Source organism: Xiphophorus hellerii, chromosome 21, assembly GCF_003331165.1.
Source record: "Xiphophorus hellerii strain 12219 chromosome 21, Xiphophorus_hellerii-4.1, whole genome shotgun sequence".
Taxonomy (NCBI): Eukaryota; Metazoa; Chordata; class Actinopteri; order Cyprinodontiformes; family Poeciliidae; genus Xiphophorus; species Xiphophorus hellerii.
Genome location: NC_045692.1, coordinates 3,360,213 through 3,385,226, shown reverse-complemented (window position 1 = coordinate 3,385,226; position 25,014 = coordinate 3,360,213). Strand labels below are relative to the sequence as shown.

At 38.8% G+C, this 25,014-nt stretch overlaps 1 protein-coding gene and 1 long non-coding RNA gene across 6 annotated transcripts in view; both read right to left on the bottom strand.

Moving 5' to 3' along the window:
• slc12a7b (solute carrier family 12 member 7b) overlaps positions 1 to 14,944 on the bottom strand; it is a 60,980-nt gene extending 46,036 nt beyond the window's left edge. For 3 of the 5 annotated variants that reach the window (XM_032551742.1, XM_032551743.1, XM_032551746.1), the window contains exon 1: positions 14,632 to 14,944. In XM_032551742.1, the coding sequence (XP_032407633.1) occupies positions 14,632 to 14,848 (217 nt within the window). In that variant the 5' untranslated portion in view covers positions 14,849 to 14,944. Of the gene's footprint in view, positions 1 to 4,486; positions 4,838 to 14,631 lie in introns of those variants that run through there. The other 2 variants (XM_032551745.1, XM_032551744.1) reach the window with 2 other exon arrangements.
• A 5,675-nt stretch (positions 14,945 to 20,619) lies between these two features.
• Positions 20,620 to 22,088, bottom strand: LOC116711651 (uncharacterized). The gene is made up of 3 exons (XR_004337298.1): positions 22,002 to 22,088; positions 20,907 to 20,946; positions 20,620 to 20,747 (listed from the first exon to the last, which is right to left on the bottom strand). It is a non-coding gene; the product is annotated as an uncharacterized LOC116711651 (long non-coding RNA).
• Between the last annotated feature and the right edge of the window lie 2,926 nt (positions 22,089 to 25,014).

Here is a 25,014-nt window from a genome sequence, read left to right as displayed (position 1 = left end):
TCCCTGCTCAGTTTAAACCTAAACAATAATGAAAAAATGCTGCAAGTACCCTCAAATCCTTTAGCTTAACTATGGACATTATTTTATATTCATTAAAAATACTGCACTTTCACATAGTTTCATTACCTCCCTTCAAACCATAACTTCTTCAGTCCATCACCTATTGAGGTGCTTCCACTGCAAACCACAGGAATTAAAATTCCTGTAAGATATATGAAAAATACTTCTTTCTTTACTCATACTGGTCACCTCCCACTGAATATTTGTCCATTGTATACACTCTTTACTCCCTTTACACTTACACAATCCCTCTCCACCCTATCCCACAAGGACCCTGCTCACTCCCTGCTAGAACACAGCGTTCTGTCTAAAATCTGCATACTCTCAGCTGGATGCAAAATTAAGCCTGCCAGTTAAGATTTCACACACGCTCAAGTATTGCGGTGATTTAGAGAGACCACTTAAAAATCTCATTAAGGCCCCAGCTTCAAGCAAGTGTTGCCATCAATTTATGTTCCTATTTTATTTTCAATTGTGTTAAGCTCTAAGTTAATAACATGTGATCCTATGAGGAAATAAAAAGATCACTGAAACTGGACCCACTGATTCTAGGTTACAGTGAGATTTGATCAGGTTACAACTAGGGGATCACCGATTGCAGGTTCTGGCCGATCGCCGTTTTTTTAAAAAGGTTTTGATTTGGCAATTCTGATTTTGGATGATTTTGTCTGAAAAGTTGCTAAATTGGCAACTGTGGGGTGACTAGTGGCACCCCACATGCTCAATAAGTTGAAAAATGTAAAGGCAAGCTGGTAGTGTAGTAGGGTGTAACAACGCATCCAGCTGACAATAAGACGTTAAAAGATATTAGGTTCATCAAAAGAAAACAAGATATTAACATTTTTTGTTTTTGAAATTGGATTCCAGTCTAGTTATGACAAATGTAGAAAAAAATGACTTATTCTTTTGCAGCCCACAGAAAACAGGCTGAACAGTATATTGTGATTTGCATTTTTTGCTTCAGTTTTCCACATTTTTTGGGAACGTTTTTAAAAACTTCACCTTTTCTGAATCCTTCCCCTTAACTTCTCTTAACTAACATCTCTGGATCTGAAAGACTTCTCTCTAGCATAATTAACATAAACCCATATATTGATAATAACTTCACAGCAATAGATCAAATATTGTATAATAATTTTCTAAACCATGTCTCATCCCAATGTGGTCCATATTCTACAAGAGAAATCATGCTTGAATTTTGCTTTAGGTTGTGAATTAGAGATTATGAAATGGTCCAAACTCTATTTGAAATGACTCATTATTTTAAAAATAACAAGAAAACATATATTTTAGGTAGCTATGAGCAAGTGAGATTTAAAAAAATAGAGATGCAGAAGGGAACAAAGAGGAAATTTATGAGCCTGTGAAAAAAAAAACCAGTCTATTACATTATGGGATGGAGGAAGGGTCTCACCTCCCCCACTCAGCCAACAGGAAATGGGCCAGCAGGATAATCAATAGCAACAACTCCTGTTTAACTCTGTCCTCCCAACATATGCTCATGAGTCAACAGCAGTTTTTACAGTCATGAACCCTCCCTACAAAACATGCAACCCCCCCCCCCCCCCCCCCCCCCCCCAAAACTTCAACCTGTCTGTGTCCATTTTGAGATTTGAGTTCCCTCTATCTACCAGGCTGTTAACAAATTGGACGCCTTGGATGAAAAAACGATTGGTTGGTAACTGAGGTGCTAATTTAAATCATTTGTTAAACTCGGTTAAAACATAACATTTAAGATAAGACATAAGATTTAAGATTTTGTTATATGATAAGAGTGCTACTAAATCAGTAATTCAAACCTTTCTTCGTGTTTCAGTGAGCAAGCAAGAACAATAATTTATGTTGTTGGTAAATAAAGCAGTATTACCCCTTAAAAAAAGAAGAAAAAACTGAGTTGGTGACGCAAAAGAACAAGACCATAAAATCCACCAGCTTTTTTTTTTTATTTCTGTGTGAGATTGTATCCCTACCTCACCCACTGTCATTGTCAGAACACCCTTCATCAGACTCAAAAGCTTTGCATGTGCCAGAGTAACTAAAGCAGCATGATATCCCGCCTATCACAATAAATGCCATTCACTCTCCCACAGTTTGTAAAAGCTTAACCAGCAGGCTGCTGTAATTGCAGCTCCACAGCAGAAATTAAAGCATGGGAAATAAACAGCTCAGAGCTACAGTATGCAAAATGCTGTGAAAGAAGCAAGTTGACTAAAGACATTTGAGAAAAACAGAGAGTCAAAGTGGAGTTAGTTAAAAGTGCACTCTATGACCTCTCTGGGCTGAATGCTCAGATAAACAGAACTATCTCTGCACACACATGTCATGTTGATTGATAATGTGGCTTTGAGCTAGAAGGAAGAGACTTTTAATAAACATACAGAGAAATGCTTCCACTTGCAAGGTGGGGTCTGTATGTTAGAAAGCAGGTCAGAGTTAACCCAAACAGAAAACAAAAAATCACAACACTGGTCTCTTTCCAACTGCCAGCTCAATCCTCGCTAATTAAAAGTTTACATGCTGTGGACCAGTCACAGCTTGAAGTTCCTGTGTAGTGGCATTTATGATTTCCTCTATTGGCCTGAAACAAATGGACCATAACAAATCAAAGGAAATTCTTACAGAGCAAATGTTTTTTTTAACTTTAGTGCAAGCAAGTTCAGGTATGCATGACTACATACTGTAGGTAACGTTGCTAATACAGATCCACAAAAAAGTCACCAGGTGACTGGAAACAGAATATTTTCAGCTGGATTTGCATTGACTCCTTGACTAGCTAGTCAGAAACTCAAACATTTAATCTTTTTCAAATCAATAATTAAGAGCTACCAAGTGCACTTACAACACTCTTTAGAGTGGGGCTGTTACTGAATGAAGAAGACTTATTTTCACATTTAGTGGAGTGATTTAAAACAAAGTCAGACAAAGGCCATGGACGTAAGAAGATTTCTTACCTCAAAAAACATGTCTGTGACTCATTCAGGCTGAAACAGGGCAAGAGAGAGTGTGATTGTCCAGAGATAAGAAGATTGCTAAAAATAAGGGCTGCACTAATTTTTAAAAAGCCAGACCTGCTGATTCTGATTTTGGTCAATGCCAATTTTTTTGTCTGAAAAGTAGCTAAAAATAGCTACAAAGTTGCTAAGTTGGCAACCGTGGGCTGAGGATTGTTAACCACCCATGTGCAGACGTGACCTGAAGGGCAGTAGAGAGAAAGGGGACTGTGACTGATTTTCAGACTTTAGCATCAGTGGTTAAGATTACTGATCTCCTAAAACTGTGGAAACCTTTTATTTTATTATTTATTATTGTACAGCTGATTGGCCAGTGTATCCCTATCAAAAATATTAGAACAAAGTTGCTGATTTATAGAGGTAGAGGAGGCATCAACCTCTGGTCTGGAACATGAATCGGGAAATGTTGCCAGTGTTTTAGAAATCTCACAGACCAATAAAGAATCAAAATACTATTTGAAATGCAAAAAGAGCCTACAGTTTCACTTTCAGTTTCATGCTAAACATGCTAACTGCTAATGCATGCATTGTTAGTTCGTCATTCTGTCCTGTTACAGGGACTTATTTCTCGTACAGCGAGATGCGACAATGCCTCTGATCCCAATGTAAATAATTCATGGTCTCCCACAGAAGAAGCCAAGAAATAAAAAGTCTGAAGGCTAATAATATATATTCTGATATTTCTTGAACATAGTTACCTGCAAAAAATTTTATTCATATGTTTTTCAGTATGAGGTATTAAAATAATTGCCCGTTTTTTCCACAAGCTCTGTTTCTACTATCAATCAGTAAGTCTGGTGACTGATACCAATATGTTTCCAAATGACTTGACGTTAAAGTTCCATCCATCAAAACAACTGGGTTTCTTCAGACAGTAACTCAGAATAGAACTGAACAGAAAGATGGAGTTGGCTGGGGATCTGGTTGCTAAGTGACGTAAAAAACAAAAAGAAAGAAAAGAAAAAAAACACATTGAACTGTCAACTGTGAAGGTAAATGCATGGAGTAGCAGGGACACTGAGGCTAAAAAGGAAACAAGCGAACGGTCCTCATGTCACTTCCTTGAGTGGCAGTTGCGTGTGAGGGAAACCCATCTCATGCAGCAGTTGGACAACGAACAAGCGCTCCCTAAAATGTACTACTGCTTTCACATTATCCACCCACATGAGCCATAAACAGTTTTTCTGAAAAATAAAGGCAGTAATTACCCTCAAAATAAAGCTAAATTGTCAGCTTGTGTTGGATCCTGTAAGCAAACTCTAGAACTTTCCTGAAGGACTTCCTTATCTACACGCTAACAGATGGAAAAAAAGTTTTTTTAAAAAGTCAGAAATTTGTTTCCAATGTGTAGAAATCTATAAAAGACATGTTCTTGTATCTGAATAAATGTAAAAGAAAACAGAATCTGATCTCACATGTAGGATCTTCTTCCTCTCTTAGCACGTTGCTCCCATCCACATCTTCCTCTTCCTCTCTTGTCTTTCCAGTGCCGTCTTTCACTGGGACCACAGTGAAGTTAGTGGGCATTTTCTGTTAGTCCGACTCTGTCCCCTCTTATCTCCTTCTCCCTCTTAAGCTGCTTCTTCTTCTTTCTTTTCCTCTGGCCAACCGCTCTTCCTCCTCCTTCTTGTCCTCAGTTTCTTTACGTTCTTCAGACCTGATGAACTTCAACGCTCCTCAGCAGACAATGAGTCTCATGCTCAAGTTTTTGTTGTAGTCACCAGAATTCAGCTGTCCTCCCATCTGAGATCGACCCCCACCTCAACCGTCCAAATAAGGAAGAGTGGGTCTGCCCCGCCCAGAGGGGGCAGTCCACATAGACAGACACCCTCGCAGAAAACATGACATGCATTTGTGCTTATTAGCGTGTGAGAACATACTAGAGGTCCTTTCTGTTCTCTAAGGGCTGACTTCCAACTCTTGGATTGCTGCTTTATCTCACAGACGACAAATACTGACGGGATCGACTGCTGTTGTGAGAAAGGAGGAAGTCTGGAGCCGATCCATTCAGGAACATTTTCACACACAGACAACAGCGCTATACTCATCCTGTTTGCCTATGCAATGTTATTTGACCCAGTCTGTAGTGACAGGTGTTTAGCAGTACCATGAATTATGTATTTGGAGTAAAATGCCTTTATTCTTGCACATAATTATCAATTAAAGCCACGCACATATTTTGTTGTCAGGAAGGACAACAAAATATCCTGCATTAAAGCAGCTCTGTTCAGTAGCAATAATGATATTTCAGTCCCATCAGCTGATCTGACCAATAAAATTAGTCACTTCCAAAAGATATAGTGTTACAAACCACTTCCCACACCAAGTAAGCAACAGCCCTTACTGACGGGAAATATTAAAAATACCAACGTCACAAGAGTCGACTACATGAAAAGACCAGTTTCTAGTGTTGTGGGTTTAAAGTTATCTTGGATATTAACCAAGTGGAGAGCTAACCACCCCCACTTTTATTACCCCACTGACACCAATGGAAGATCAATACAGTTGAAAGAAGGGAGGGAGATGCAGGAAACAGGAAAAGGAGGAGGTGCAGAGGGAGGTAAGAGGAACACCAAGACCCACATGGGCAAGGAGGGTAACCACACACACCACAGGAAAATACTGCCAATATTTTTAAGAATGATAGTTCACATCTAATTACTAAGGACCCAATAAGTGTAAAAAAAGTTCTTCAGGAATGACATAATATGACTGTTTAACATTGTACTGTTGTAACTAAAATAGAGCCTTATAAAATCTGTTTTATTTTTCCCCCAAATTCTGCATTTTCCATTATCTTTATTATTTCAATTTCATCCATGTTAACCATATTTATTCACCTAAAAAGTATGTGGTTAATGTGTGAATGACAGCACTTGAACAAATCAATAGCTAGAGGTCAACATTTACTGTAATCCTTTTTCACAAATACAGACTGCTGTGGTTTAACAGAACTTTGATCTTGCGAAATGTTAAGTTTCTCCCTCATCCCTGCTTTGCAGTTGATCTTAACACCAAAATATTTGTCACACAAAAACTCACAAAAACGAAAAGTGCACACACTGCAGCGTTTCCCCTACCAAAGTCCAAGGGGAGAGCCAACTCCAAAACGGATAAAAGCGCAACAAAAACACACGCTTCTGCTCTGTATCTGCGACGCTCAAACACGCTAAGCACAGTTGAAATACGTGTGTGTAATATATATATATATATATATATATATATATATATATATATATATATATATATATATATTTATATAATGTCTAGTGTTCTTGGATATTTTGGAGAAAAATAAATCATCATTCAAGAATATCCCACTGAAAACATATTGCCATCAGTGGTAGACCCAATAACATCATGTCACATTTCTATTTTATAGCTTTTATTGTTATTGCGCAAATAAAAAAAACAGCTCATCAGTGCTGCATTAAGATAGGACTTAATGGAAACCTACATGTTGGTTTCATATGTCCATAGTCCATTGTTCTGCCTGACTTCAACAATTACGCTAATGTGGACTTCTCTTCTGTAGGCTCAAATTTCTAATCTCAAAATAAAGTTATCGATCGACTGCACAGACGGAAGATGAGCCAAAACTTAACCTGAAAGCAAGGGCATGAGTGAAGGACGTAGGCGCTCTTTCTTCTCCAGCTTCTTCACTCATATTCATACAGTATTTTGTAATTTGAGAATAATTCAGTCAGAAGACCAGATAAGCCTGTTGCAATAAGCAATTAATCGCATGATAACTTAAAATTAGCTGGATAATTTCTGTTCTGATTAATATTTTTTTTAGGGCAATTTTGCTTACAGAGGGATCATAATCCATTTTTAGTCATGATTTAGGTTGAGTGTGTGGTTCTTTTCTCGTTTTTTGTCATTTTATTTACTATATTTTGTTGTGTTTTATTTAGGATATTTAATATACCTTCCAGCTTAATTTTGTAAGTTTTCTTTGCAAAATTACAGTTCATTGGTCTTTGAGAAGTTAACCTTGCATTGTTATGCCATTATCAATATATTAGTTGTAAACAGTCTCAAGACAATATTATAGTTTATCACAATAATTAGTGGGACAATTTATTTCCACACCTATGTCTAGATTAATTTGATATCTAAAAGCATAAAAATGTGACAAACAAATCAATACATTTTAAGTAATTTAATTAAACAAACAAAAAATACATTAAAAAAAAAAAATAAATCACCAATTAGTCTGATTTACTCTTGCTACAGAGAAAAAAAACAAAGCCCCGTAAAGGTGTCTTGTATTATGCAATACTAAACTGGTCTTCAAAAGAAAAATAACCTTCGTTCTCCAGAACTGTGGCAGTCTCCCAGTGCTACAAGAGTAAAGTAGCAATCCATTAACTGATACCAGTCATCCCCTATAAGCATAACTGATTACTAAACAGTGCCCCCTGGGGGATAAAGAATGCAGCACAGATTAAAATTGTTGCAGATTACAACAGAGGGTATAAACTCTTTATCATTTCATGTGGGTTAAGATCATGGACATTGTCAAAAGTCATCTTATTGCTCGATGCTGTGTTATACAACACAACAGCAACTAAAGTACAATTTTAGGTGGCATGGCTACTGGTGATAGCATCACATGAACTTTTAAGATATCATACCAAAGAGATGAAAAGAAGATTTTTTCCACCTCTCATTTTCAATATAACAAGACCTGCATTGTTACAGCTCCTGCTTTGGTATCTTGCTTTTTATTTAACCAAAAGCTGACGGTTCAAGACTAACCATGACACAATGTTGCCCTCTTCTGACCAGATGTGTTATCTATTTTGAACCACTGACATAAAAGATATGTACTCAAATGTTTGTAGAAAAAAAAGCTAAATCATGTTAACATTGTAATCTGGGGTTAAATGATTACTGGAAAAGTTTTTTTTGTTTGTTTGTTTTCAGACAGAACTTTACATTATTTTGCAGAAAGTACACCGTGCCATATTTTTGTGTGACTATTAAAGAAGGGTGACTAGCCCAGATAACTTGTTTCTAGGGCTGAAACTATTCCTCGAGTGATTCCAGTACCTCGATTATTAAAATTCCTCGAGGAAAATTTATCTGCCTCGAAGTGTCGTTAAATTACAGTATATTTTATTATTTAGCGCACCGTGTTCCGGCAGGGTTATTATTTGTGTTCCGCCTGAGTTGTTGACGAAAGCTAAGTGTTAGCAGCATAACGTCCAGTTTTCAAGTTTGACCTGGGAGAATTTTATTGATTGATGATAATGTCTGGGTCTTTCTGTCGTTTTTCGGGGGACCAATAAGCATCTTTAAAATGACTGGCGCGATGCCTGGAGTACGGCAGCTTTTCTCCTCCCGGAGCTGCTGCCTGGTGGCGGTTCAGAGCGAACAGAGGGGAAGAGCGCTGCAGGTGTATTTATACAGGTGAGCGGATAGACCGTATACTGCGGGCAGCTGTGCATTAGATAATTAACGTAAGTGTAGCTTTACGGACGAACCGGAAAATTTATTTCATATCATCCCGGTCTCAACAAATGGGTGGCGGAGCTCATCGTGGCGGCACGTAGCTGGTAGATGAGTTTCTGCGTGTGACAAACGAAGGTGTTAAATCCCGTCGCTAACATAAACACAAAAGCTATAAATGTCTGGGCAAGGTGAGAATTCATCTATTAAATTGACTGAAGATGAATGCATAAAGTAAAAGCTGGAGTACAGACATTTTTATAAGCGTATTTGTGAGCCTGCCTTTTTATTATTGAATCAAATATAATTTCAGATTTTTGTATAACTTTTATTCAGGTTAACTTGTAATGTGAGCTATTATTGTTAAGAGTTAATTTTCTAAACTACAGAAAAGTTATTGTTAGGGAAGCTCAACTGTGAAAAATTGGACTGATGTTGATATGCGATAGTAATACTGATGTTAGATTTACCAATGTTTTACTTTATCTTTTTTTTAAAAATCCAATGACTCGATTAATTGTAAGAATAATCGATAGATTACTCGATTACTAAAATATTCATTTACAACAGCCCTACTTGTTTCATAAAACATTTCAATAAAATGTGTGTAGAGAAAGGAGACTACGTGTTTCAGCTGAGCTCAAGTCTAAATATGATGGTGGAGAAACTAGTTCCAACTAGATTTGAGCTGTTAAAACTTAAAGAGAACAGCTGGGGGGAACAACAACCTCTGCATTGGCTAAAGAAAAAGACAAATACATGAAGCTTTCCACAGTAGCCATGGAAAGCTGCATCTGTACCATCTTAAGTAACAGCAGTACTCATCCATTAAACATTATAAATAGCGTATGGGACACAGCATGCTTTGGCAAGCCCAAAACTCAGGTTATGTAACCCTTTAATGGCCATCTAGATTACAAATTTTTTAACAAACTTTCAGACAATATTAGGTAAAAATGGACTGGGTTTGTCTATTAGATCCATCTAAGACAAAATATACTACAAAATTGTTTGAATAAATTGATTAGTGGTTGATTAAAAAAAATAAACTAGTTGTTGTTCTCATGTGAAACTACAGTATGTTATTTCTCCAGTGTTGTGCCATTCCCAGCACTCACTTTTTTTGGCTCTCAGCATTATTTACTGCATTAGGAAAAGACAACATGGTTGAAATGACTCACAGTGAACGCCTTCCTTAAGTCTATAAACACATATTTAGAAAATAGACATGGGGGAAATTTTTTTAAACTTTTTTCCATTATGTAAGTAAAGGAAGTCATCCACAATGGCAGGGCCTCAGAAATACAAAAAAGCCATAGTTTTTTATTGTACAGAGCTTCTACAATGATAGGGAATTTATTTCAGAATTCCCACTGGTCAAAGTTATGCAGACCAACAGGCAAATTAGTATTTTAAGAGGTGCTTTGTCCATTCGGCTATAGGTCTGATCATGTGATGCAGACTCATCATTGCTAGGTCTGCATGATGTTAGGAAAACGTGAAATCCATACTACGGCTGTCTATTAATAGTTAAAACTGAGTCCTCATTAGGAATCTGTTGTTTTTCAGCAAGGTCTTCTAAAACTAATTCACATTTAGACCTTTGAGCCTTTATTTCCCTCCTCTCATTTGGCATACTAAACATTTCGGCTGTCACGCCACAGAAATATGTTACACTGATATGACATTACATGCCAGACAATGGCCATGCATACATGATAGCGCCCCATGACTTTGGTTTGGTGTTCCACAGAGAAAAAACATGATTCCCAATCACCCAGTATGTATAGTATGTGATCTATGACCCTTCATGGCAGCAGTTGCAATGAACTGTGTAAGTACAGTACTTTTACCTACTCCAAGTTAGAGGGAGCTTTGACGTCACCCCATCAATGGTCTTTCAATTTATGGCAGGAGATAATATCCGTGGTTATGTTTTCCAGCTTTTAAAATACTTAGTTTAATACACTTAATATTCTTCTGCTCTTGTCCAAATTATTTAGCTTTAATATTATTCATCTCCCCTAGCCAAGGAAACTATGTGATGCATAAAATCCAGATAATGAGCACTCTAACCACCTACTGCAAAATAAAATATTCAATACGTCAATCAACAATAGTTAACAGGAAAAGTTGTTTTTGACAATGGCCATCTAGGCAAAGAAACAAATTAGTTGTAAATTTTTATAAAGCAATATACATAGCATACAGTCACTCTGCAACATCAATAAATTTGCGATATAATGTGCAGTCCAAATTTGAGGCTAAATCTACCCATCATAGCAAAGAAATTATTTTTCATTATCAAAAATCCAAAAAAAATTTTTTTAGCTTCAAACCTTTAATTTTCAAAAACTTTCAGTTTTAAAGTTGCAAAAGATTATGAACCAGATCCACACCGTTAGCACACACACGAGGCCGTGTGTGTGTGTGCTGCCATATGAGACAAGGTGCACACTGATCAGGTTTTGGCTGAGCAAGAAGCTCTGTTTACTAGCACAAATCTATCATCTCTGGACATCTGGACACCAGTACCCTTGGCACCAGTTCACAGTGGAATAAGAGGTAATTTGTGTCCTTCTTAAGCAACAGAACTAAAGCTGAACAACAGTTTCACTGTTTGGACTAAAGGTTACCTCGTCTCTACAGCTCACAGTGCGTTCCTCAGGCTGTGCTGTGAATAGAATAGGATTCTGGATTTGTGCTGCAGTTTGAAATGCCCATCCCTGCTTGTCATGGTCAGAAATGAGTCCCTTCTCATTAAAAACAACCATTTAACTTTAGGTTTATCCCTTGGCTCCTCTTGAGAAACGTTAGTGGTTTCATGTTCTTTTTCTACAAAGAAGGCCGTCTGCAGCAGCAGCTCTGGCTCAATGCTCAGGTCAATTGAAACTGAAAACTGTTAATAGTTACTCTATACATTGACCCTTTTTTCTACAGTAGTGCGTGGTAGGTTTAACACCAGCATACATTTCACAGGCTTCCGTTCGTTCTATTAGAATGAGAAAAACACCAACATAATATCTGGTGACCTAAAAAAGACAACGCTTCTTAGAACAAAAAGCAATAATTCACAAATAATCTTGCTTCTTTGTTCTTAACCACGGCTTCCTCTTTTCTATCCAACGCTTTATCTTTAGAAATTTATTTTGAAACCATGAACAAAACAGAACAATGTTCCAAATCAGATGTACTTTAGCATGTGCCACCACTTTTTTTTGATTGAGTTGAATGACTCTCTAAAGACCAAATAAAGCCCTTTTATTACAACTGGAAAGGCACACAAAGGGTTGCACAAGTTTCCCAATCAGGTACACCTTTCCAAGTAAAATAAGAAATTGAAACAGAGAGCTGAAGCAAGGCCAGGTATATACACTCTTCCCTGCATTACTAAAATTACCACAAGGTGTTTCCTGCTGTAATGGAAAATGCCTGACCGTCCATCACGCTAACATTTCTGAAACCCATTTTCTCATTGGGCTACTGTTGCAGAAAATGAGGTTTGGAAAACGAGACTCTTCATCAACAAGATTTGTTTCAGAAGATTCACCCGCAGATGAGGAAATGAATCATCAAAAAAGTCTTATATTTACTGCAATCCATTGTGTATTGATAGCACAAAAAAACTGGAAAAAGAAGGAAGTAAAGTACTAAAACTAGATAAGTCACAAAAACGGCTTCGGGGAAAATGACATACAACCCCTGCTTTTTGGAGTCCTCACCAAAAATCATTTCTTGCTTTTTAATCATAGTTAGAGGATATGGATTGTGAATATTTTAAGCTTTGAACAAAATGCTATAACTGAAATTGCCTAAAGTAAACACTATCTGATCGTGTGAATGCCGGCTGCATGTGTTCACAGGAGACAGTCTTCCTCAGGATCAAGTAACAGAGACTGATTAAAATATGCGCTGATGAAAGGGAGCAACACACAATCTATTCTATGGTTGCCTAACAGAATAATTTATAGCAGAGGCAATGACAAACCTAACAGTGAGGACACATACCACCATAACTACACAGATATGTGTCCACAACACGTTTTCCAAGTCACCAGCTGAGATTTGAATCAAACTGAGTCCATGCATTGAAACGGAATAGACAGGTCTCGACTTGTTGTTGTGTTTTTTTTAAGAAGGAAATCATGTGGATAACATTTTCATAGCTTTGCTGCTTGTTGCTGACTAGGCTTTGCTCAACACACCTATCGATTCAGGACACTTTTATGCAATACGAAAAATACTCAGCACATTTATAATTTGTAAAATGCATGGGAGCATGTTTGAATGATTAGCAGTAGTTCAGTGCAGTCACAACTCACTTGTTACTCGCTCAGTGTTTTGCTGTGGCTCTGAGCCAGAGAAACACTTTTCAGGCTTATTATAACACACTGGCTTGCTATGTCAATAGCCAGCCTCTTCTGTCACCATGATTTATCACAAGTTTATCAGCCACTCAATTTACCCTTAGATTTTTTTTTTTGTTCATTCATCCATGCTGTCTTTTTAGAAGACCAAAACATCAGCTTGTTTCATGGTTGCTGCTCTCCAACTGTTTTATGAGTTTATGGCTAGATTTTACTGTGATAAGTGAAATATGTCAGATGGATCTGAGTAAAGCAGCTCATAAAAACTCCATTCCAACCAAAACGACTCAAAACCAGATGAAACCCAGTGTGTCCTACTGATCACGACTCAATACAAACACCAGACTGTTCCCACACACACGCCCAGCCATCATTGTACTGTAATTTTGCACGCTTGCACGACCAATACTTCCTGACAATTATTTTGGAGCCTTCTACCTACCCGGGTGTTGCTATAGTGAGTGACCATGTTTGTCAGCTATTGGAGGACCAAGGTCTGAGTGCAAGAAGAGCAAAGAAATTAAAGCGAAAAGATTCGACTGAATGTTAAAAATCCTCAAGATTAATACACAAATATAGTGTTAAAAGTGGGCAAGCATTAAAAAATTGGTTAACTGTAAAAGGAAGATCGATTTTCCCCCCTAAGATGTGATCTGTCACGAGGAAACTCTAACGTCCAATCTTTTTCCAATCAGAAAACATACCCTTCAAAAGCCCCAACAAATCACAATGACAAAAACACTCTTGAGAATGATACAAAGAATAAAGTCAAAAATTGATTAAAGCTGATAGAATAACAGCAAAAGTTGATAAGGTATCCTTTTCCCCCAGAATCTCTAGATCATGGAATGCTACAATATGAACTAAGAAATTTCACAGTCAAAGTAAGGATTTGCATTCTTTAGGAAAGACACTGCTGTTTCAGTAATGCTAGACATGCACACTGTGCTATTTAACCACTTTGCTTTTTTTTTCCTTTTTTTAAATATGCATCAGTAAAACTATATTTCACAGTGTCTGCTTTTTCCCCCAGCAGGTGTTAATATCACCTCTGTTCTTACAGAAGATTAACAACCACTCTGGTCAGGAAGGGTACAACAAAACAATTTCCATTATCTTTATGTATATACCCTTACATGATCAATTTTAAAGAAAAATCTGAATTGCCTTAAGCAGGCAAAGCCAGGACTAAGCTTTACAAAATTCAGATTTCAGAAATTGGACCCAAAATTCTAATCAGTATATCTCTAGAGAAAATCCAAAACTAAAGTTAAAGAAAAATAACATGCACACAAAAATAATGTGTGCATTATATGTTGTTTTTTTTTACTGTGAATAGAATAGGATTCTGGATTTGTGCTGCAGCATTTCAAGCTGCAGCACAGTCAGTTTGTTGAAAGACAAATCCCATGTTAAATCCACTATCGTTATGTTTAAGCTAATTTAGTAAAACCTAAAAAAATATATATGTGATATTCCCCCTACACGGGGAATTTTAATAAAGACTCCACTAATTACACTACACACTGTAACAATATTTGTAACTCCACCTTTGTACTACTAGCTTCTTCTCTACGTCGGTGATTTTGGGGGTGCAGTTACCCCAAAACTTAATTAGCGCACTCCAGTAAACAGCACTACAACCAATACCCGAATGACTTACGAAGTCTAATCCCCCGGAGACAAAGTGAGATAAGAAGTGGGACACGGACTAATGTCTGAGCCAGCTGTCTTACCGTACTTATTAGGTTCCCTGTTGTACTCCAGGATAGGTACCGTCGGCTCGAACACGGAGTCCTCCAACTGCTCATTTTCCGCCACGGTGCCCGGAACACTGCTTCTGCTCCCACCGGTGTCCGGTGCCGGGTGAGCTCGAGTGCTGCCCGAACGCCCTTCCTCTTTGCCAGACGTCCTTCCAGTGTATACAGGCACCACCACAAATCTCTCCCCCATGTTGTTTTTCGTCTAGTTTTTTCGCTTTTCGCGCTAACGGAAAGACGCACGGCTTGGCTCTGCTTGCCCGAGCCGTTAACGACGCTCAGGACAGGCTCACGCGCTGATCGGAGGATTGATTACAGCAGACTAAGGCCCGCCTCCGAGGCTCTCTAATTGGCCAAGAGTTCTCAGGAGCGCCGTCACTCACCAATGGAAGCAAATCAGAGTCGTTTGAAATTAGTTACCTATTGAATGAGCAAGTTTTAAGATTTGGAGTACTCACACTTCTCCCACTAACTACAAAATATTACATATTTTAAAATAAATACGTAAAACTGACATAAAAATGTTTTTACACACCATATCAACAGTGGTGATATTGCCCTGTGCGAGCCTCTACTTGTTCTCTTCAACAGACACAAACATTCATACCACCGGCGCATACTTATATTGAAATTTTCATTCCGTCAAGTAAATTATTTTTTCTATAGAAAAATGAGACAGGTATATCCTTGAATATAAAATAGACTATTTAAAATATGTATTAATAAAAGTATGTAAACTTTAGTTCTCTTGCAAGTACCAATTATTTAGACAATTAATTAGATAATAATAAGCTTTGTGCATCATTACATAATGAATGTAATGAAGAGATTTAAAAATACATGAATCTTTTTACTTGGCAGCTTCTGTAACAGCAACTGAAATATTTTTTTATTGAACACTGACCCTGAATATCCTCTGCTATCTATAGCTCTGCCACTGCTTTATCTGCAGAGCATTCTAATTTAAAAAGTAGGGATAGTTTAGTCACTGAGCCCACAGCCATCCTTAATAACTCTGGTATGTTCCATCTTAGAATAAATGGTTTGTCAATACCTCAGGATAGAATGACCACTCATGTTTCCTAGTTTTGACACATAATCTCCAGGGTGCAGGTTTTAAACATTCCCAGAGATAAAAACAGAAAATTAAAATCACAATCCCCAAACATGTAAAATGATTTTTTTTCCTTTTTTCTGTAGTATATATAAAGATTAAGGTGCTGTAAATACAACCGGAAAAAACCCCCAACATAAAACTTAAAGGCATGTGGATTGTAAACGTAGCCCCTGAGTTCACTGAGCATTAGCCTTAAAAGAAGCAACAGGTCATTTCACCAAGTAACACAATCTCAGCATAACAAAATAGTTAATGAAACATGATCATTTGAGGTCAGTATATCATGCTAAAGTCTCGGTTTGGAGTTGTTTCTGTAACACTGCGTACAGAAACACAACTGTACGCATCCTGAACTCCAGAAATGTACAATTAAGACTCCCTGCTTAACAGCCAGATAGAAAATTATTATGAAAATTACTATGACCACAAAGAGACCGACAACACCATTAAAGGCAATCAGAGAAAGCCAAGAGCTGGTTTAAAGAACCCCCCCTAAAAAAGTCACATTTGCAGTTTGCTACTAGAATCTAAGCTGTGACTGCACATCAATGTGAATTTGCCGCCCACAGGAAGGAACATTGTGGTGACAGCGCCATGCTGTGGGGATAGTTTTAAGTGGAGGTCAGAGTTGATAGGAAAATGGAAGAAGCAAGATTTAAAATATTGTCCCATTTTGTGAAAGTGTTATATCACACAACGTTCTAATAAAACACCCTGAAGTTTGACAGAATGTGCTCTGAACTGGTTGTATGTTTGGGTGTCTGCTACTGTGGAGGATTCTTTTCTGGATGGAAAGAACATGACAGTGTTAAAAGTAACTTTTAATTGGTTCTTTTTTTATCTCCACAGTTTATTTATTACAGTAACATAAAGTATTAAGTGTTAATTATCTTCAGGGAAGAACACTGGATCCAAACTTGTCTTAACACCCCGTTACAACTTTTAGGAATGTTCCTCGTCTTTGAGTCTCTATCCCAACTAACTTACTCTAATTAAAAAAGGGGACGCCGTGTATGTTCTATATTACCAGTTTAATAGACTGGGACCACATTTATTTTTTATTAAAGGCTCTCGTAAATTCGGACCAATAAATACTATGTACTTGACATCCAACCAAAACATATTTGAAGAGAATATTCTGGAAGAAGTCCAGACACCACTCAGACAGTAATTGCTTGAAGTGTGTCACACGGACCAAAAATAGACAGCTGGCAGAACAGTTGGATGACCGATGAGCGGGGGTGGAGATGGCTCCTGTTGACTGTACGGAGGCCATTTATGTCAGTTCTCTTTTCAATCCAAGTGACATGGAAATACCAGAGTGACTTGATGTTTTACCGGGAAGATGTACTAATGCAGAGGATGGATGCAATGTATGCAGGGTGTGACATAAAAACACAGGGCTGACAAAGTCATTTGTAATCCACCATGCCCATGTTGTTTGTTTCATCCGCAGCTAACCTCATCACCTCAATATAGAGTAATTCATAGGCTGGAAGGAATGAATTGCAGATTACTTGTGTACCAGAACAGCTGCAGGCTGTATAAGGGGTTTGAGTGAGAGAATGTCAGGCACCGTTTTTAATCCATCTCAGATTTCATCACCTTCTGTCTTTTTGTTAGTGCCACCACCATCCCCAAATCATGATCCATAATTGTTCACACTATCATTTTGTAACCCTTTGCATTCTCTCCTGCAGCTGTGACATGTTACCCCTGACACTGTTGTCCACTCACTCCACCCTGTCTCCACTGTCTTTTGCTCAGTTTGCTCACTTAAAGAGAGAGGAAAGCTCTCTATTTTCTTCCATCCATCCATCTTTTCCACGTATCCGTGGACGGGTCGCGGCAGTAGCAGCCTAAAAAGGGAGGCCCAGAATTCTCTCTCCCCAGCCACTTGTTCCAACTCCTCCAGGAGAATCCCAAGGCGTTCCCAGGCCAGCCGATAAATATAGTCCCTCCAGCGTGTCCTGGGTCTCCAGGGCCTCCTCCCGGTGGGACGTGCCCAGAACGTCCCACTGGGAAGAGAACTGCTAGACTATTGGCAACCCGTCCAGAATTCAGTTATTAAAGATCAGTTCTTTGACAATGCAGCATAGAGATCTACCAACTGAACATCGTCCTGATCCCAAGAGCTGTGAAAAGTAATCAACTTTGATGATCTGTCTTTTTCAATTTCAAAGAAACTACCATAAACCTCAACTTCTTACAGCTTCCAGGGTTCCACCTGCCTTGCGCTCATTCATTGACATGTTCTCTGTCCTGACAGCTGATTATCAGTCCAGAGCATCTTTCCCCCTTTTCTACTATTCTCAACCTCGCTCACAAGGCCCCACACCTGGAAAGTGGAAGCGATTTGTGATGTCCTCTTATACAATCCTACCTTGAACCCATCATCCAATCCTACCACACACCTCACCATTGTCTCACTTTCCTGTAAGTGTCTTACATCACCATCGACTGTTCTTTTTCTGCCACATTACACATTTCCTCTGTCGGCAGCATTTTATATGTTTTCCCAAAAGCCCTGCCCTCATGTGACTTCCTCTTTAACACATGCCACAAGCTGTCATTTGACTCAACTTAATTACCTGGCAGACATTTGTATTTGTGATAAAGTTATGCAAACATATCCAGTGTCATTTTGCGAATCACTTGGATGTACTTTCATAATGCCAGTGAAGGGCATGTTTGTGCAGCTGACTGCTATACGCAGTGAACTATAGAAAGTGCAGCCCATGAGCAGTCTGCTCCCGTCAGACTCTGTTGTCAAAGCGATCGCCCACTGGGACGTAACTGAGTAAACAGGCTGCAGAGGTTAAGATGTTGTCAAGGGGGTTTCAGTGGGACACATTAATTCCCCTTTATGATTGTAGCTGTGTGATGTACAGAGGTTTTGTTAGAGAATATTAGAGATCAAACAGCTTCATTCTAAAGTACAAAGGGTATGAATGCTGGCTAATGTGATGAAAATTATTTTAATTTAGCTTCTTATGCTATGGCTGTTTGTAGGAACCCTAAGAAAACCCTCCCATGCCTTAAACCCACTATAATGTGTTTAGAAGTGGCCCTGTGAATTGTTTTCAATTAATAGCTCGTGCTAACTATGAATGTCTCTCTGAGCACTGTAAATACCTCTAACTACTTAATGGATTCCCTCCAGGTTCTGGTTATATGTGAAGTCCTGTTCCTAAGGTTTCCTGTGTCGGCCTCAGCTGTGTCAGGGAAATTGCTGGAGCCAATGCTCCATGGATGGGCTGAATGTGGGTCAGTGATACAGAATGAAAAGGAGCTTTTATTCTGTAAAAGGTCCCCTGCTGATTTGTCACTGTGGTGCTCCTGTCACAGCAGAGAGGGATGGTGGGTCAGCAGGGGAGTTTCCTTAGTTGAAAAGTCTCATCAAATCTCAGTTGGGACTGAGGTGCTGCGCGGTAACAAGACAGCTGCCATGTCTACATGTGTGCAGGAGTAAAAAAGCTTCACTCTCCTTTAATGGTTCTGTATGTTGTGCATGTCGTTATCATCATGCCTACACAGTTCTGCAATTTTACAAGCTTCTCATATTCATTAAAATCTTTGTGAAAGTTGCCTGAGCTGATTCATTTCAAGTAACTTCGAGCCTTTAGAACACGGATATATTTCACCCGAATTCAGTTTTATTTGGATAAAAGATGTTTTATTTCAAACACTGAATTAATTAGTATCCGAGTAGTAATTGTGAGATGGGATTGTGAGTTGCTATAGTGGGAAGCTGTACGAACAGGTCTGTCAGAGACCAGAGCTGATGTTAGTGATTGTAGACGGAGATATTATCGAGGCCCGTTTTGTGCCTGAACGAAGATGGTGCACCGTAACAAGATGCCAACGCCTGTGCAGAGCAAAAGGGTTGCTGTCATTTTGCCTAGAGCAATGTGAGCAGATGGGAACCACTCCACCTCTGGTATTGCTGTGACCGTCTAGATGTAAAAAGTGCTGCACTTGTTAGGACTGCCTTTTTCAAAAACGTTTGAAATTATCTTTCCTGTTTTAGTGCAAACATTTAAACTGATTTGTTTGCTTGACTCCTGGTGTGACTGATGTGAAGGAAACTGGTTGTAAAAGTTTTATCATCAGGTTCGCGATGCATTCAGAAACTGCTGGAGTGATGCTGCCCTCTAGTGGATTTAACTGTCTTTGCACAATACCTCTTTTCAAACAGCTAGGTCATTTTTTCAGTCATAAACGTCAGCAGCACAACAGACAATAGTTTTGCACTGCAAAAAAATCTGAAAATTCTTTCTCCTCCAGATGTGGACCAGGAGCAAGGTGAGGCTGTGCATTCAGATCCCAGCAGGTGAATCACTAATCATTTAAGTGGAGTTGTTTAGTTTAATTGTTCATATGTTGCTATTGGCACCACAGCAGGTTTTTGTCATTGCAGAGAACAAGTTAGATGTATTCATCTGCTTTATGTGTGATGTTAAAATGTTGAAACACTGACTTACTTCCAATAAAAGGTTTTTTTAAAACTCTGAGAAAGATTTTTTTTTTGATTGGATAACTTTTTAGAGCAACCCCATAAATACCATAAATAGATCAATTAGATCAATTGCAGCTATCATTTTTGCAAAGAAAGGCCAGAGCTTTGGGTGTGCTAGATTAGAGATCCCAATTATATAACAATTAGCAGTAAAATCCTAATGGAAACAGGTTTTTTTTTATTTATATGAAACTAACGTCCAACAGACAGAAAGTGTCTTTATCCAAAGAGGTCAATATTTATTCTCTTGTGTGTTGATGACCTCTGGGCTGTCAGACTCTGCTGAGCTGCTTTGTCTTAGAGATCTGGAGATCTGTGTGTCCGTCGCCTCCTGTCGCCGTCTGCCGCTACGCATGGAGGAAGCTGTTTTACCAAGAAGTTTAGATCCTCATGTTAAACAGCTCCCTCAGTGGTACTGGCTCACAATTCAAGGCCCAGTTATTCACTAAGTGGAGTCTGTGTGAAGTTAGAAGAGAAAACAGAAATATAAAAAAATCAGATAAAACAGTCATGGTTACCAAGAGGTGATTTTGACTAATTTAAAGAGAATATTGTTACATCGTTTGCTCATGATGATTTTTTTTTGTAATCAGGACAGTGTAGTACTACACCTACATTGACTTGTGGTGGGGTTGGACTTTTGACCTTTACAAACCTGGAAGAAATAATAGAACAGTGAGAATAATTATTGTGTTTCATGACACAAGACAGGAACAAGTTCTGGAATTAGTAGTAAGTGAGTCTGTAGGATGCCGATTTTTTGGAGCCCAAACTAGATATTTTTACACATAAGAAGTTCAAGTACTACAGAGCTTCCGGAAAATATTCACAGCGATTCATTTTTTCGTATGTGCAGCATTATTTCAAATTGTATTAAATCAATCTCTTTCCTCAAAATTCTCCACACCAATACGTCATTATGACAATGCTGAAAAAAAAAGAATCAGAAACAGAATCAAAATTAGTTTTCAGCATATATTCTGGATTGGCGATTGCACATTTTTAAAAATTGATAAATGGTATTTTGCACATTTGTTGACAACTGTTTTCATTTTATGTCTTTTTCCTCAATAAAATTCCACTAAATGGAGCCAAGAAGAAACAATTGAGCTCATTTTCTATTTGTTGTTGTGATTCCATTGTGTGGACAATGATACATTTTGATGATACACAGAGTAAATGTCATGACAACAGGTTATGTGACATGCAGAAACAGTCATACAGTAGAAATCAGAATTTTAATTACACCAGATTCTCTTTTGAGGTGAAAAACTATTTAACGCACTTTTGGGTACATTTGGCTAAATTGAGCCAAAATTCCAGCTTGGCTTGACACACCGCCCCCTAAAACCTCTGTGGAACAAATGCTTCAACTGATTTATTTGGTACAATTGTTCTCAAACTGTGAAAGCATGAAATATGAGGCTATTCCAATGTTTTTATTGGATTTTGCACTGTTAATTTAGAAATTAACTGTGCAAATAATTATTATTTATTTCAACAAAAATAAATTCAACAATTAAAAAAAAAATATTATTAATTTGCACAAAACTTTTTTCGCCTCCCGTTGTCATACTGAGGGATTTGTGTGTAGAAATTTTTAGGAAAGAAACTAATTTAATGCAATCAGGAGTAAGAAAGTAATAAACAAAATGTAGACACAGTTAAGTGCAGGGAATAGTTTCCAGGTGTACAAGTTCACACACTCACCACATGATGATTTTGAGCAGGCAGACAACTATGAGAACGCTGACTGCTACAACAACTGAAATCTGAATTTGAGAACTCTCGGCTCCTGGGAAAATAAGAAGCGAAAAAACTGAAGACAGACATTTCTGACGTTAAGCATTAAAAAAACAACTTCTTACACCATCGTAAATATGTTACTTGATAACCATATACTTGTATAACAAGGTAAAACATTACTTGCAAGCAAAAAGTTAGCTTTTTGTTGTATAACTACAAACCTCAACAGTTTGCCTTTACTGTAATGTTGAATATAAAATACGAGAAGTATGGAGCAAATAGAGGCTGACCAAAACTACATTTAATTTATTGGGTTTTTTTTTGGTTTTTTTTGCTGAATCAGACAAAAAAATCTTTTTGACTTCAAGACGGATACCAGATGGCAATAAAAGTCCAAAACAAAAAAACAACAGGGTGTTCGGTGGGGGCTTCGGAATGACAGCCAGATACTGATGTGTGTCAACAAAGAAGTTGAGAGACAAAGGAGCAGAGAGTCTGATGATGCTGCTCATCAGAAACCTTGGAGGATGCCAGTGACAGAGGATCCTGAAGTCCTGAGGTCAGCCTTGCGGTGAAGGAATCCAGGAAGAGAATTCGACTGATGGAATGCAGAAAGAGGATCTGGATGTCTGCCTTTCGGCCAGTGGCACCCAAAGGCTTGACGATCCTATTAGTCAGGAGGCCGAAAGCAGAGGAGGAGCTTGAAAGCTTGGGAGCCAGCATTGGCTAAAGAACTTTAAAGTCATCCCATTGAGACATGGGGATGTCTTTGACCCAATGCTGAGGCCTGGTCATTGAGGACCCACAACAAAGCCCTGGGGACAGCGGCGGGTCGACCTCGACCCTCTTGGAGACAGAGTCACTGTGGAGCTCAGGAGACTGAGTAGCCTGGAACTGAGGAGCTAACTCCAGAGAAGCTGTTGCTGTGGATATGACTGATACTGGAGCTGATGGATCAACTGCTAGTGTATCTCTGGGGCAAGGAACTGGTTTTAAAGTCTGTATGCGTGGAGCTAGCTGAGGATCATGTAGATGGTGACACAGACAAGAGGAGCAATGGATGATTGTCCCATGGAGGCAGGTTGGGCAACGACCACCTCTGGCCAGGCAGCGGCCCGACCCACTGGAGAAGCTGTGAAGCATTGGGCCGACCCACCAGAGAGACTGCGGAGCTGTCCTTGCGTCTGTGGCTGCGGTGTTTGGATGGAGATGACAATGGAACAGGGAAACAGAGATAGGAGACGGAGAAACCAAAGGTGAAAACTGGGAAAGAGCAACAGGAATTGTGGAGGAGGGAAAAAGGGCAAAAGACTGGGAGTTCTGTGTTAGGTGGAGGTGGCTTGCCAGCCATTTCTGCCAGAGCTACCTGATGGTGTCACTCCACCTCCTCCCACAACTCCATTAAGTTCAGGGCACGGATTATAAATCCGAGTGGACAGGATGGCAGGGAACAGATGGGAAAAATAATGGGAGTAGATGAGAGGAACTGGCGAGGAGTGATTGAGAATAAGGTGCTTTAGTACTGGGAGGTAGAATGCTAAACAAAAGACCCGAGTTGATGAGCTACCTGATTGAAGGTGTGAGGGGAGAGAGCAAAAGGCAGACTGAGGAGAGGGAGATTTAGAGAGGGGGGACGTGGCACAGAGGTCGTGGGAGAGTACACAGGGAACTAGGAAATAAATCTAACACTAAAGAATAATTAGACACATGAAATAAACTAGTATAACTAAGAAAGGACTAATCCAGATTAGTCTGGATCTTATTTTGGTCCAGACTAACTGGATCAACATAATAAACTAACAAGGAAAAATAATGAAACTAAAATCAAATCAAACTCCAAAACAGCTCAACAACCCAGGTTCCTAACAGTGAACAGAAAATTCTTCAGAGAAATAGATGGGTACCTTTTCTTTCAACGACTTTATGAGTCGGCTCAATCCCTGAATGGAGAAAAAATAAAAGCTGAATCAATGTGATTGTTTAAACCTGTTTTCATCTGCAACATTTAAATGACTTGATTTGGTGACTCAGTCTCAGTAGCGTCCTCCCAAAAATCTCTATTTACCTTTTTCTTTTACAGTCAAATGAATCTCTGGAGATGTCTGATTACCAACATCATTCATGGCCACACAGTAATAAGCTCCCTCCTCAGTGACATGGAGTCCATAATTTTCTCCTTCACCTACTTTCAAGGCTCCATTTGAGGTTTTCTCGAACCAGGTGAAGACGCTGACGGGAGGCTTGGCTCTGCTGGAGCAACGCAGCTTCACCCAGTTAGCTACTGATGAACTGATGGATGCTGAGGTTTCTTTGGGACTATCTGAGGAAAATGCAGCAAACCTCCAGATTATTGACAAGGACCAGCTGAACCATAATGTTCTGGTGGAATTACTTACAGGAAAAACTGAGAGTGAATTTTGTCTTTGCTCCCTTATTGGGTTTCTTGTTATGTTTTCCTGCATTCACAGGATATCTGGCAGAGCAGATGATGTTGTATCCATCATATCTGTACGACAGAGTGATGTTCTGCTGGATTGTAGTTGTAAATGTTCCATCTTTGTTCCTCTCCATCTGTCTGTGAGGGTTTGGTTGGAGGTTCCAGGTGAGTCCAGGAGGTGATTGTGGACAGGGAGTGAGAGCTGAGCACCTTACGGTGACAGAGTTCTTCTCCTTCACGTCACCTGAGATTTCAATCCTGGGTCTCCAAGCAGAATCTGTGCTTTCACATGACACACACATTTTACACAGTGAGATACAGCAGACTGACTCCACTTTAAACACTTGTTGAGCAAAGCAAAATGACGGATGTTAAATATGACGGACATTGAAAGATAAAGTTAGATAAAATATCCACTTTGCGTTCACAAACTGCTTTCTTCAACTCTGGTCTCTGACCCTGCTGTAACAGAAGATGTGTAATTTTGCAGTGAAGAATCAATTCATGGAGTTCGTTTTACATCAAAAATGCATCATAATT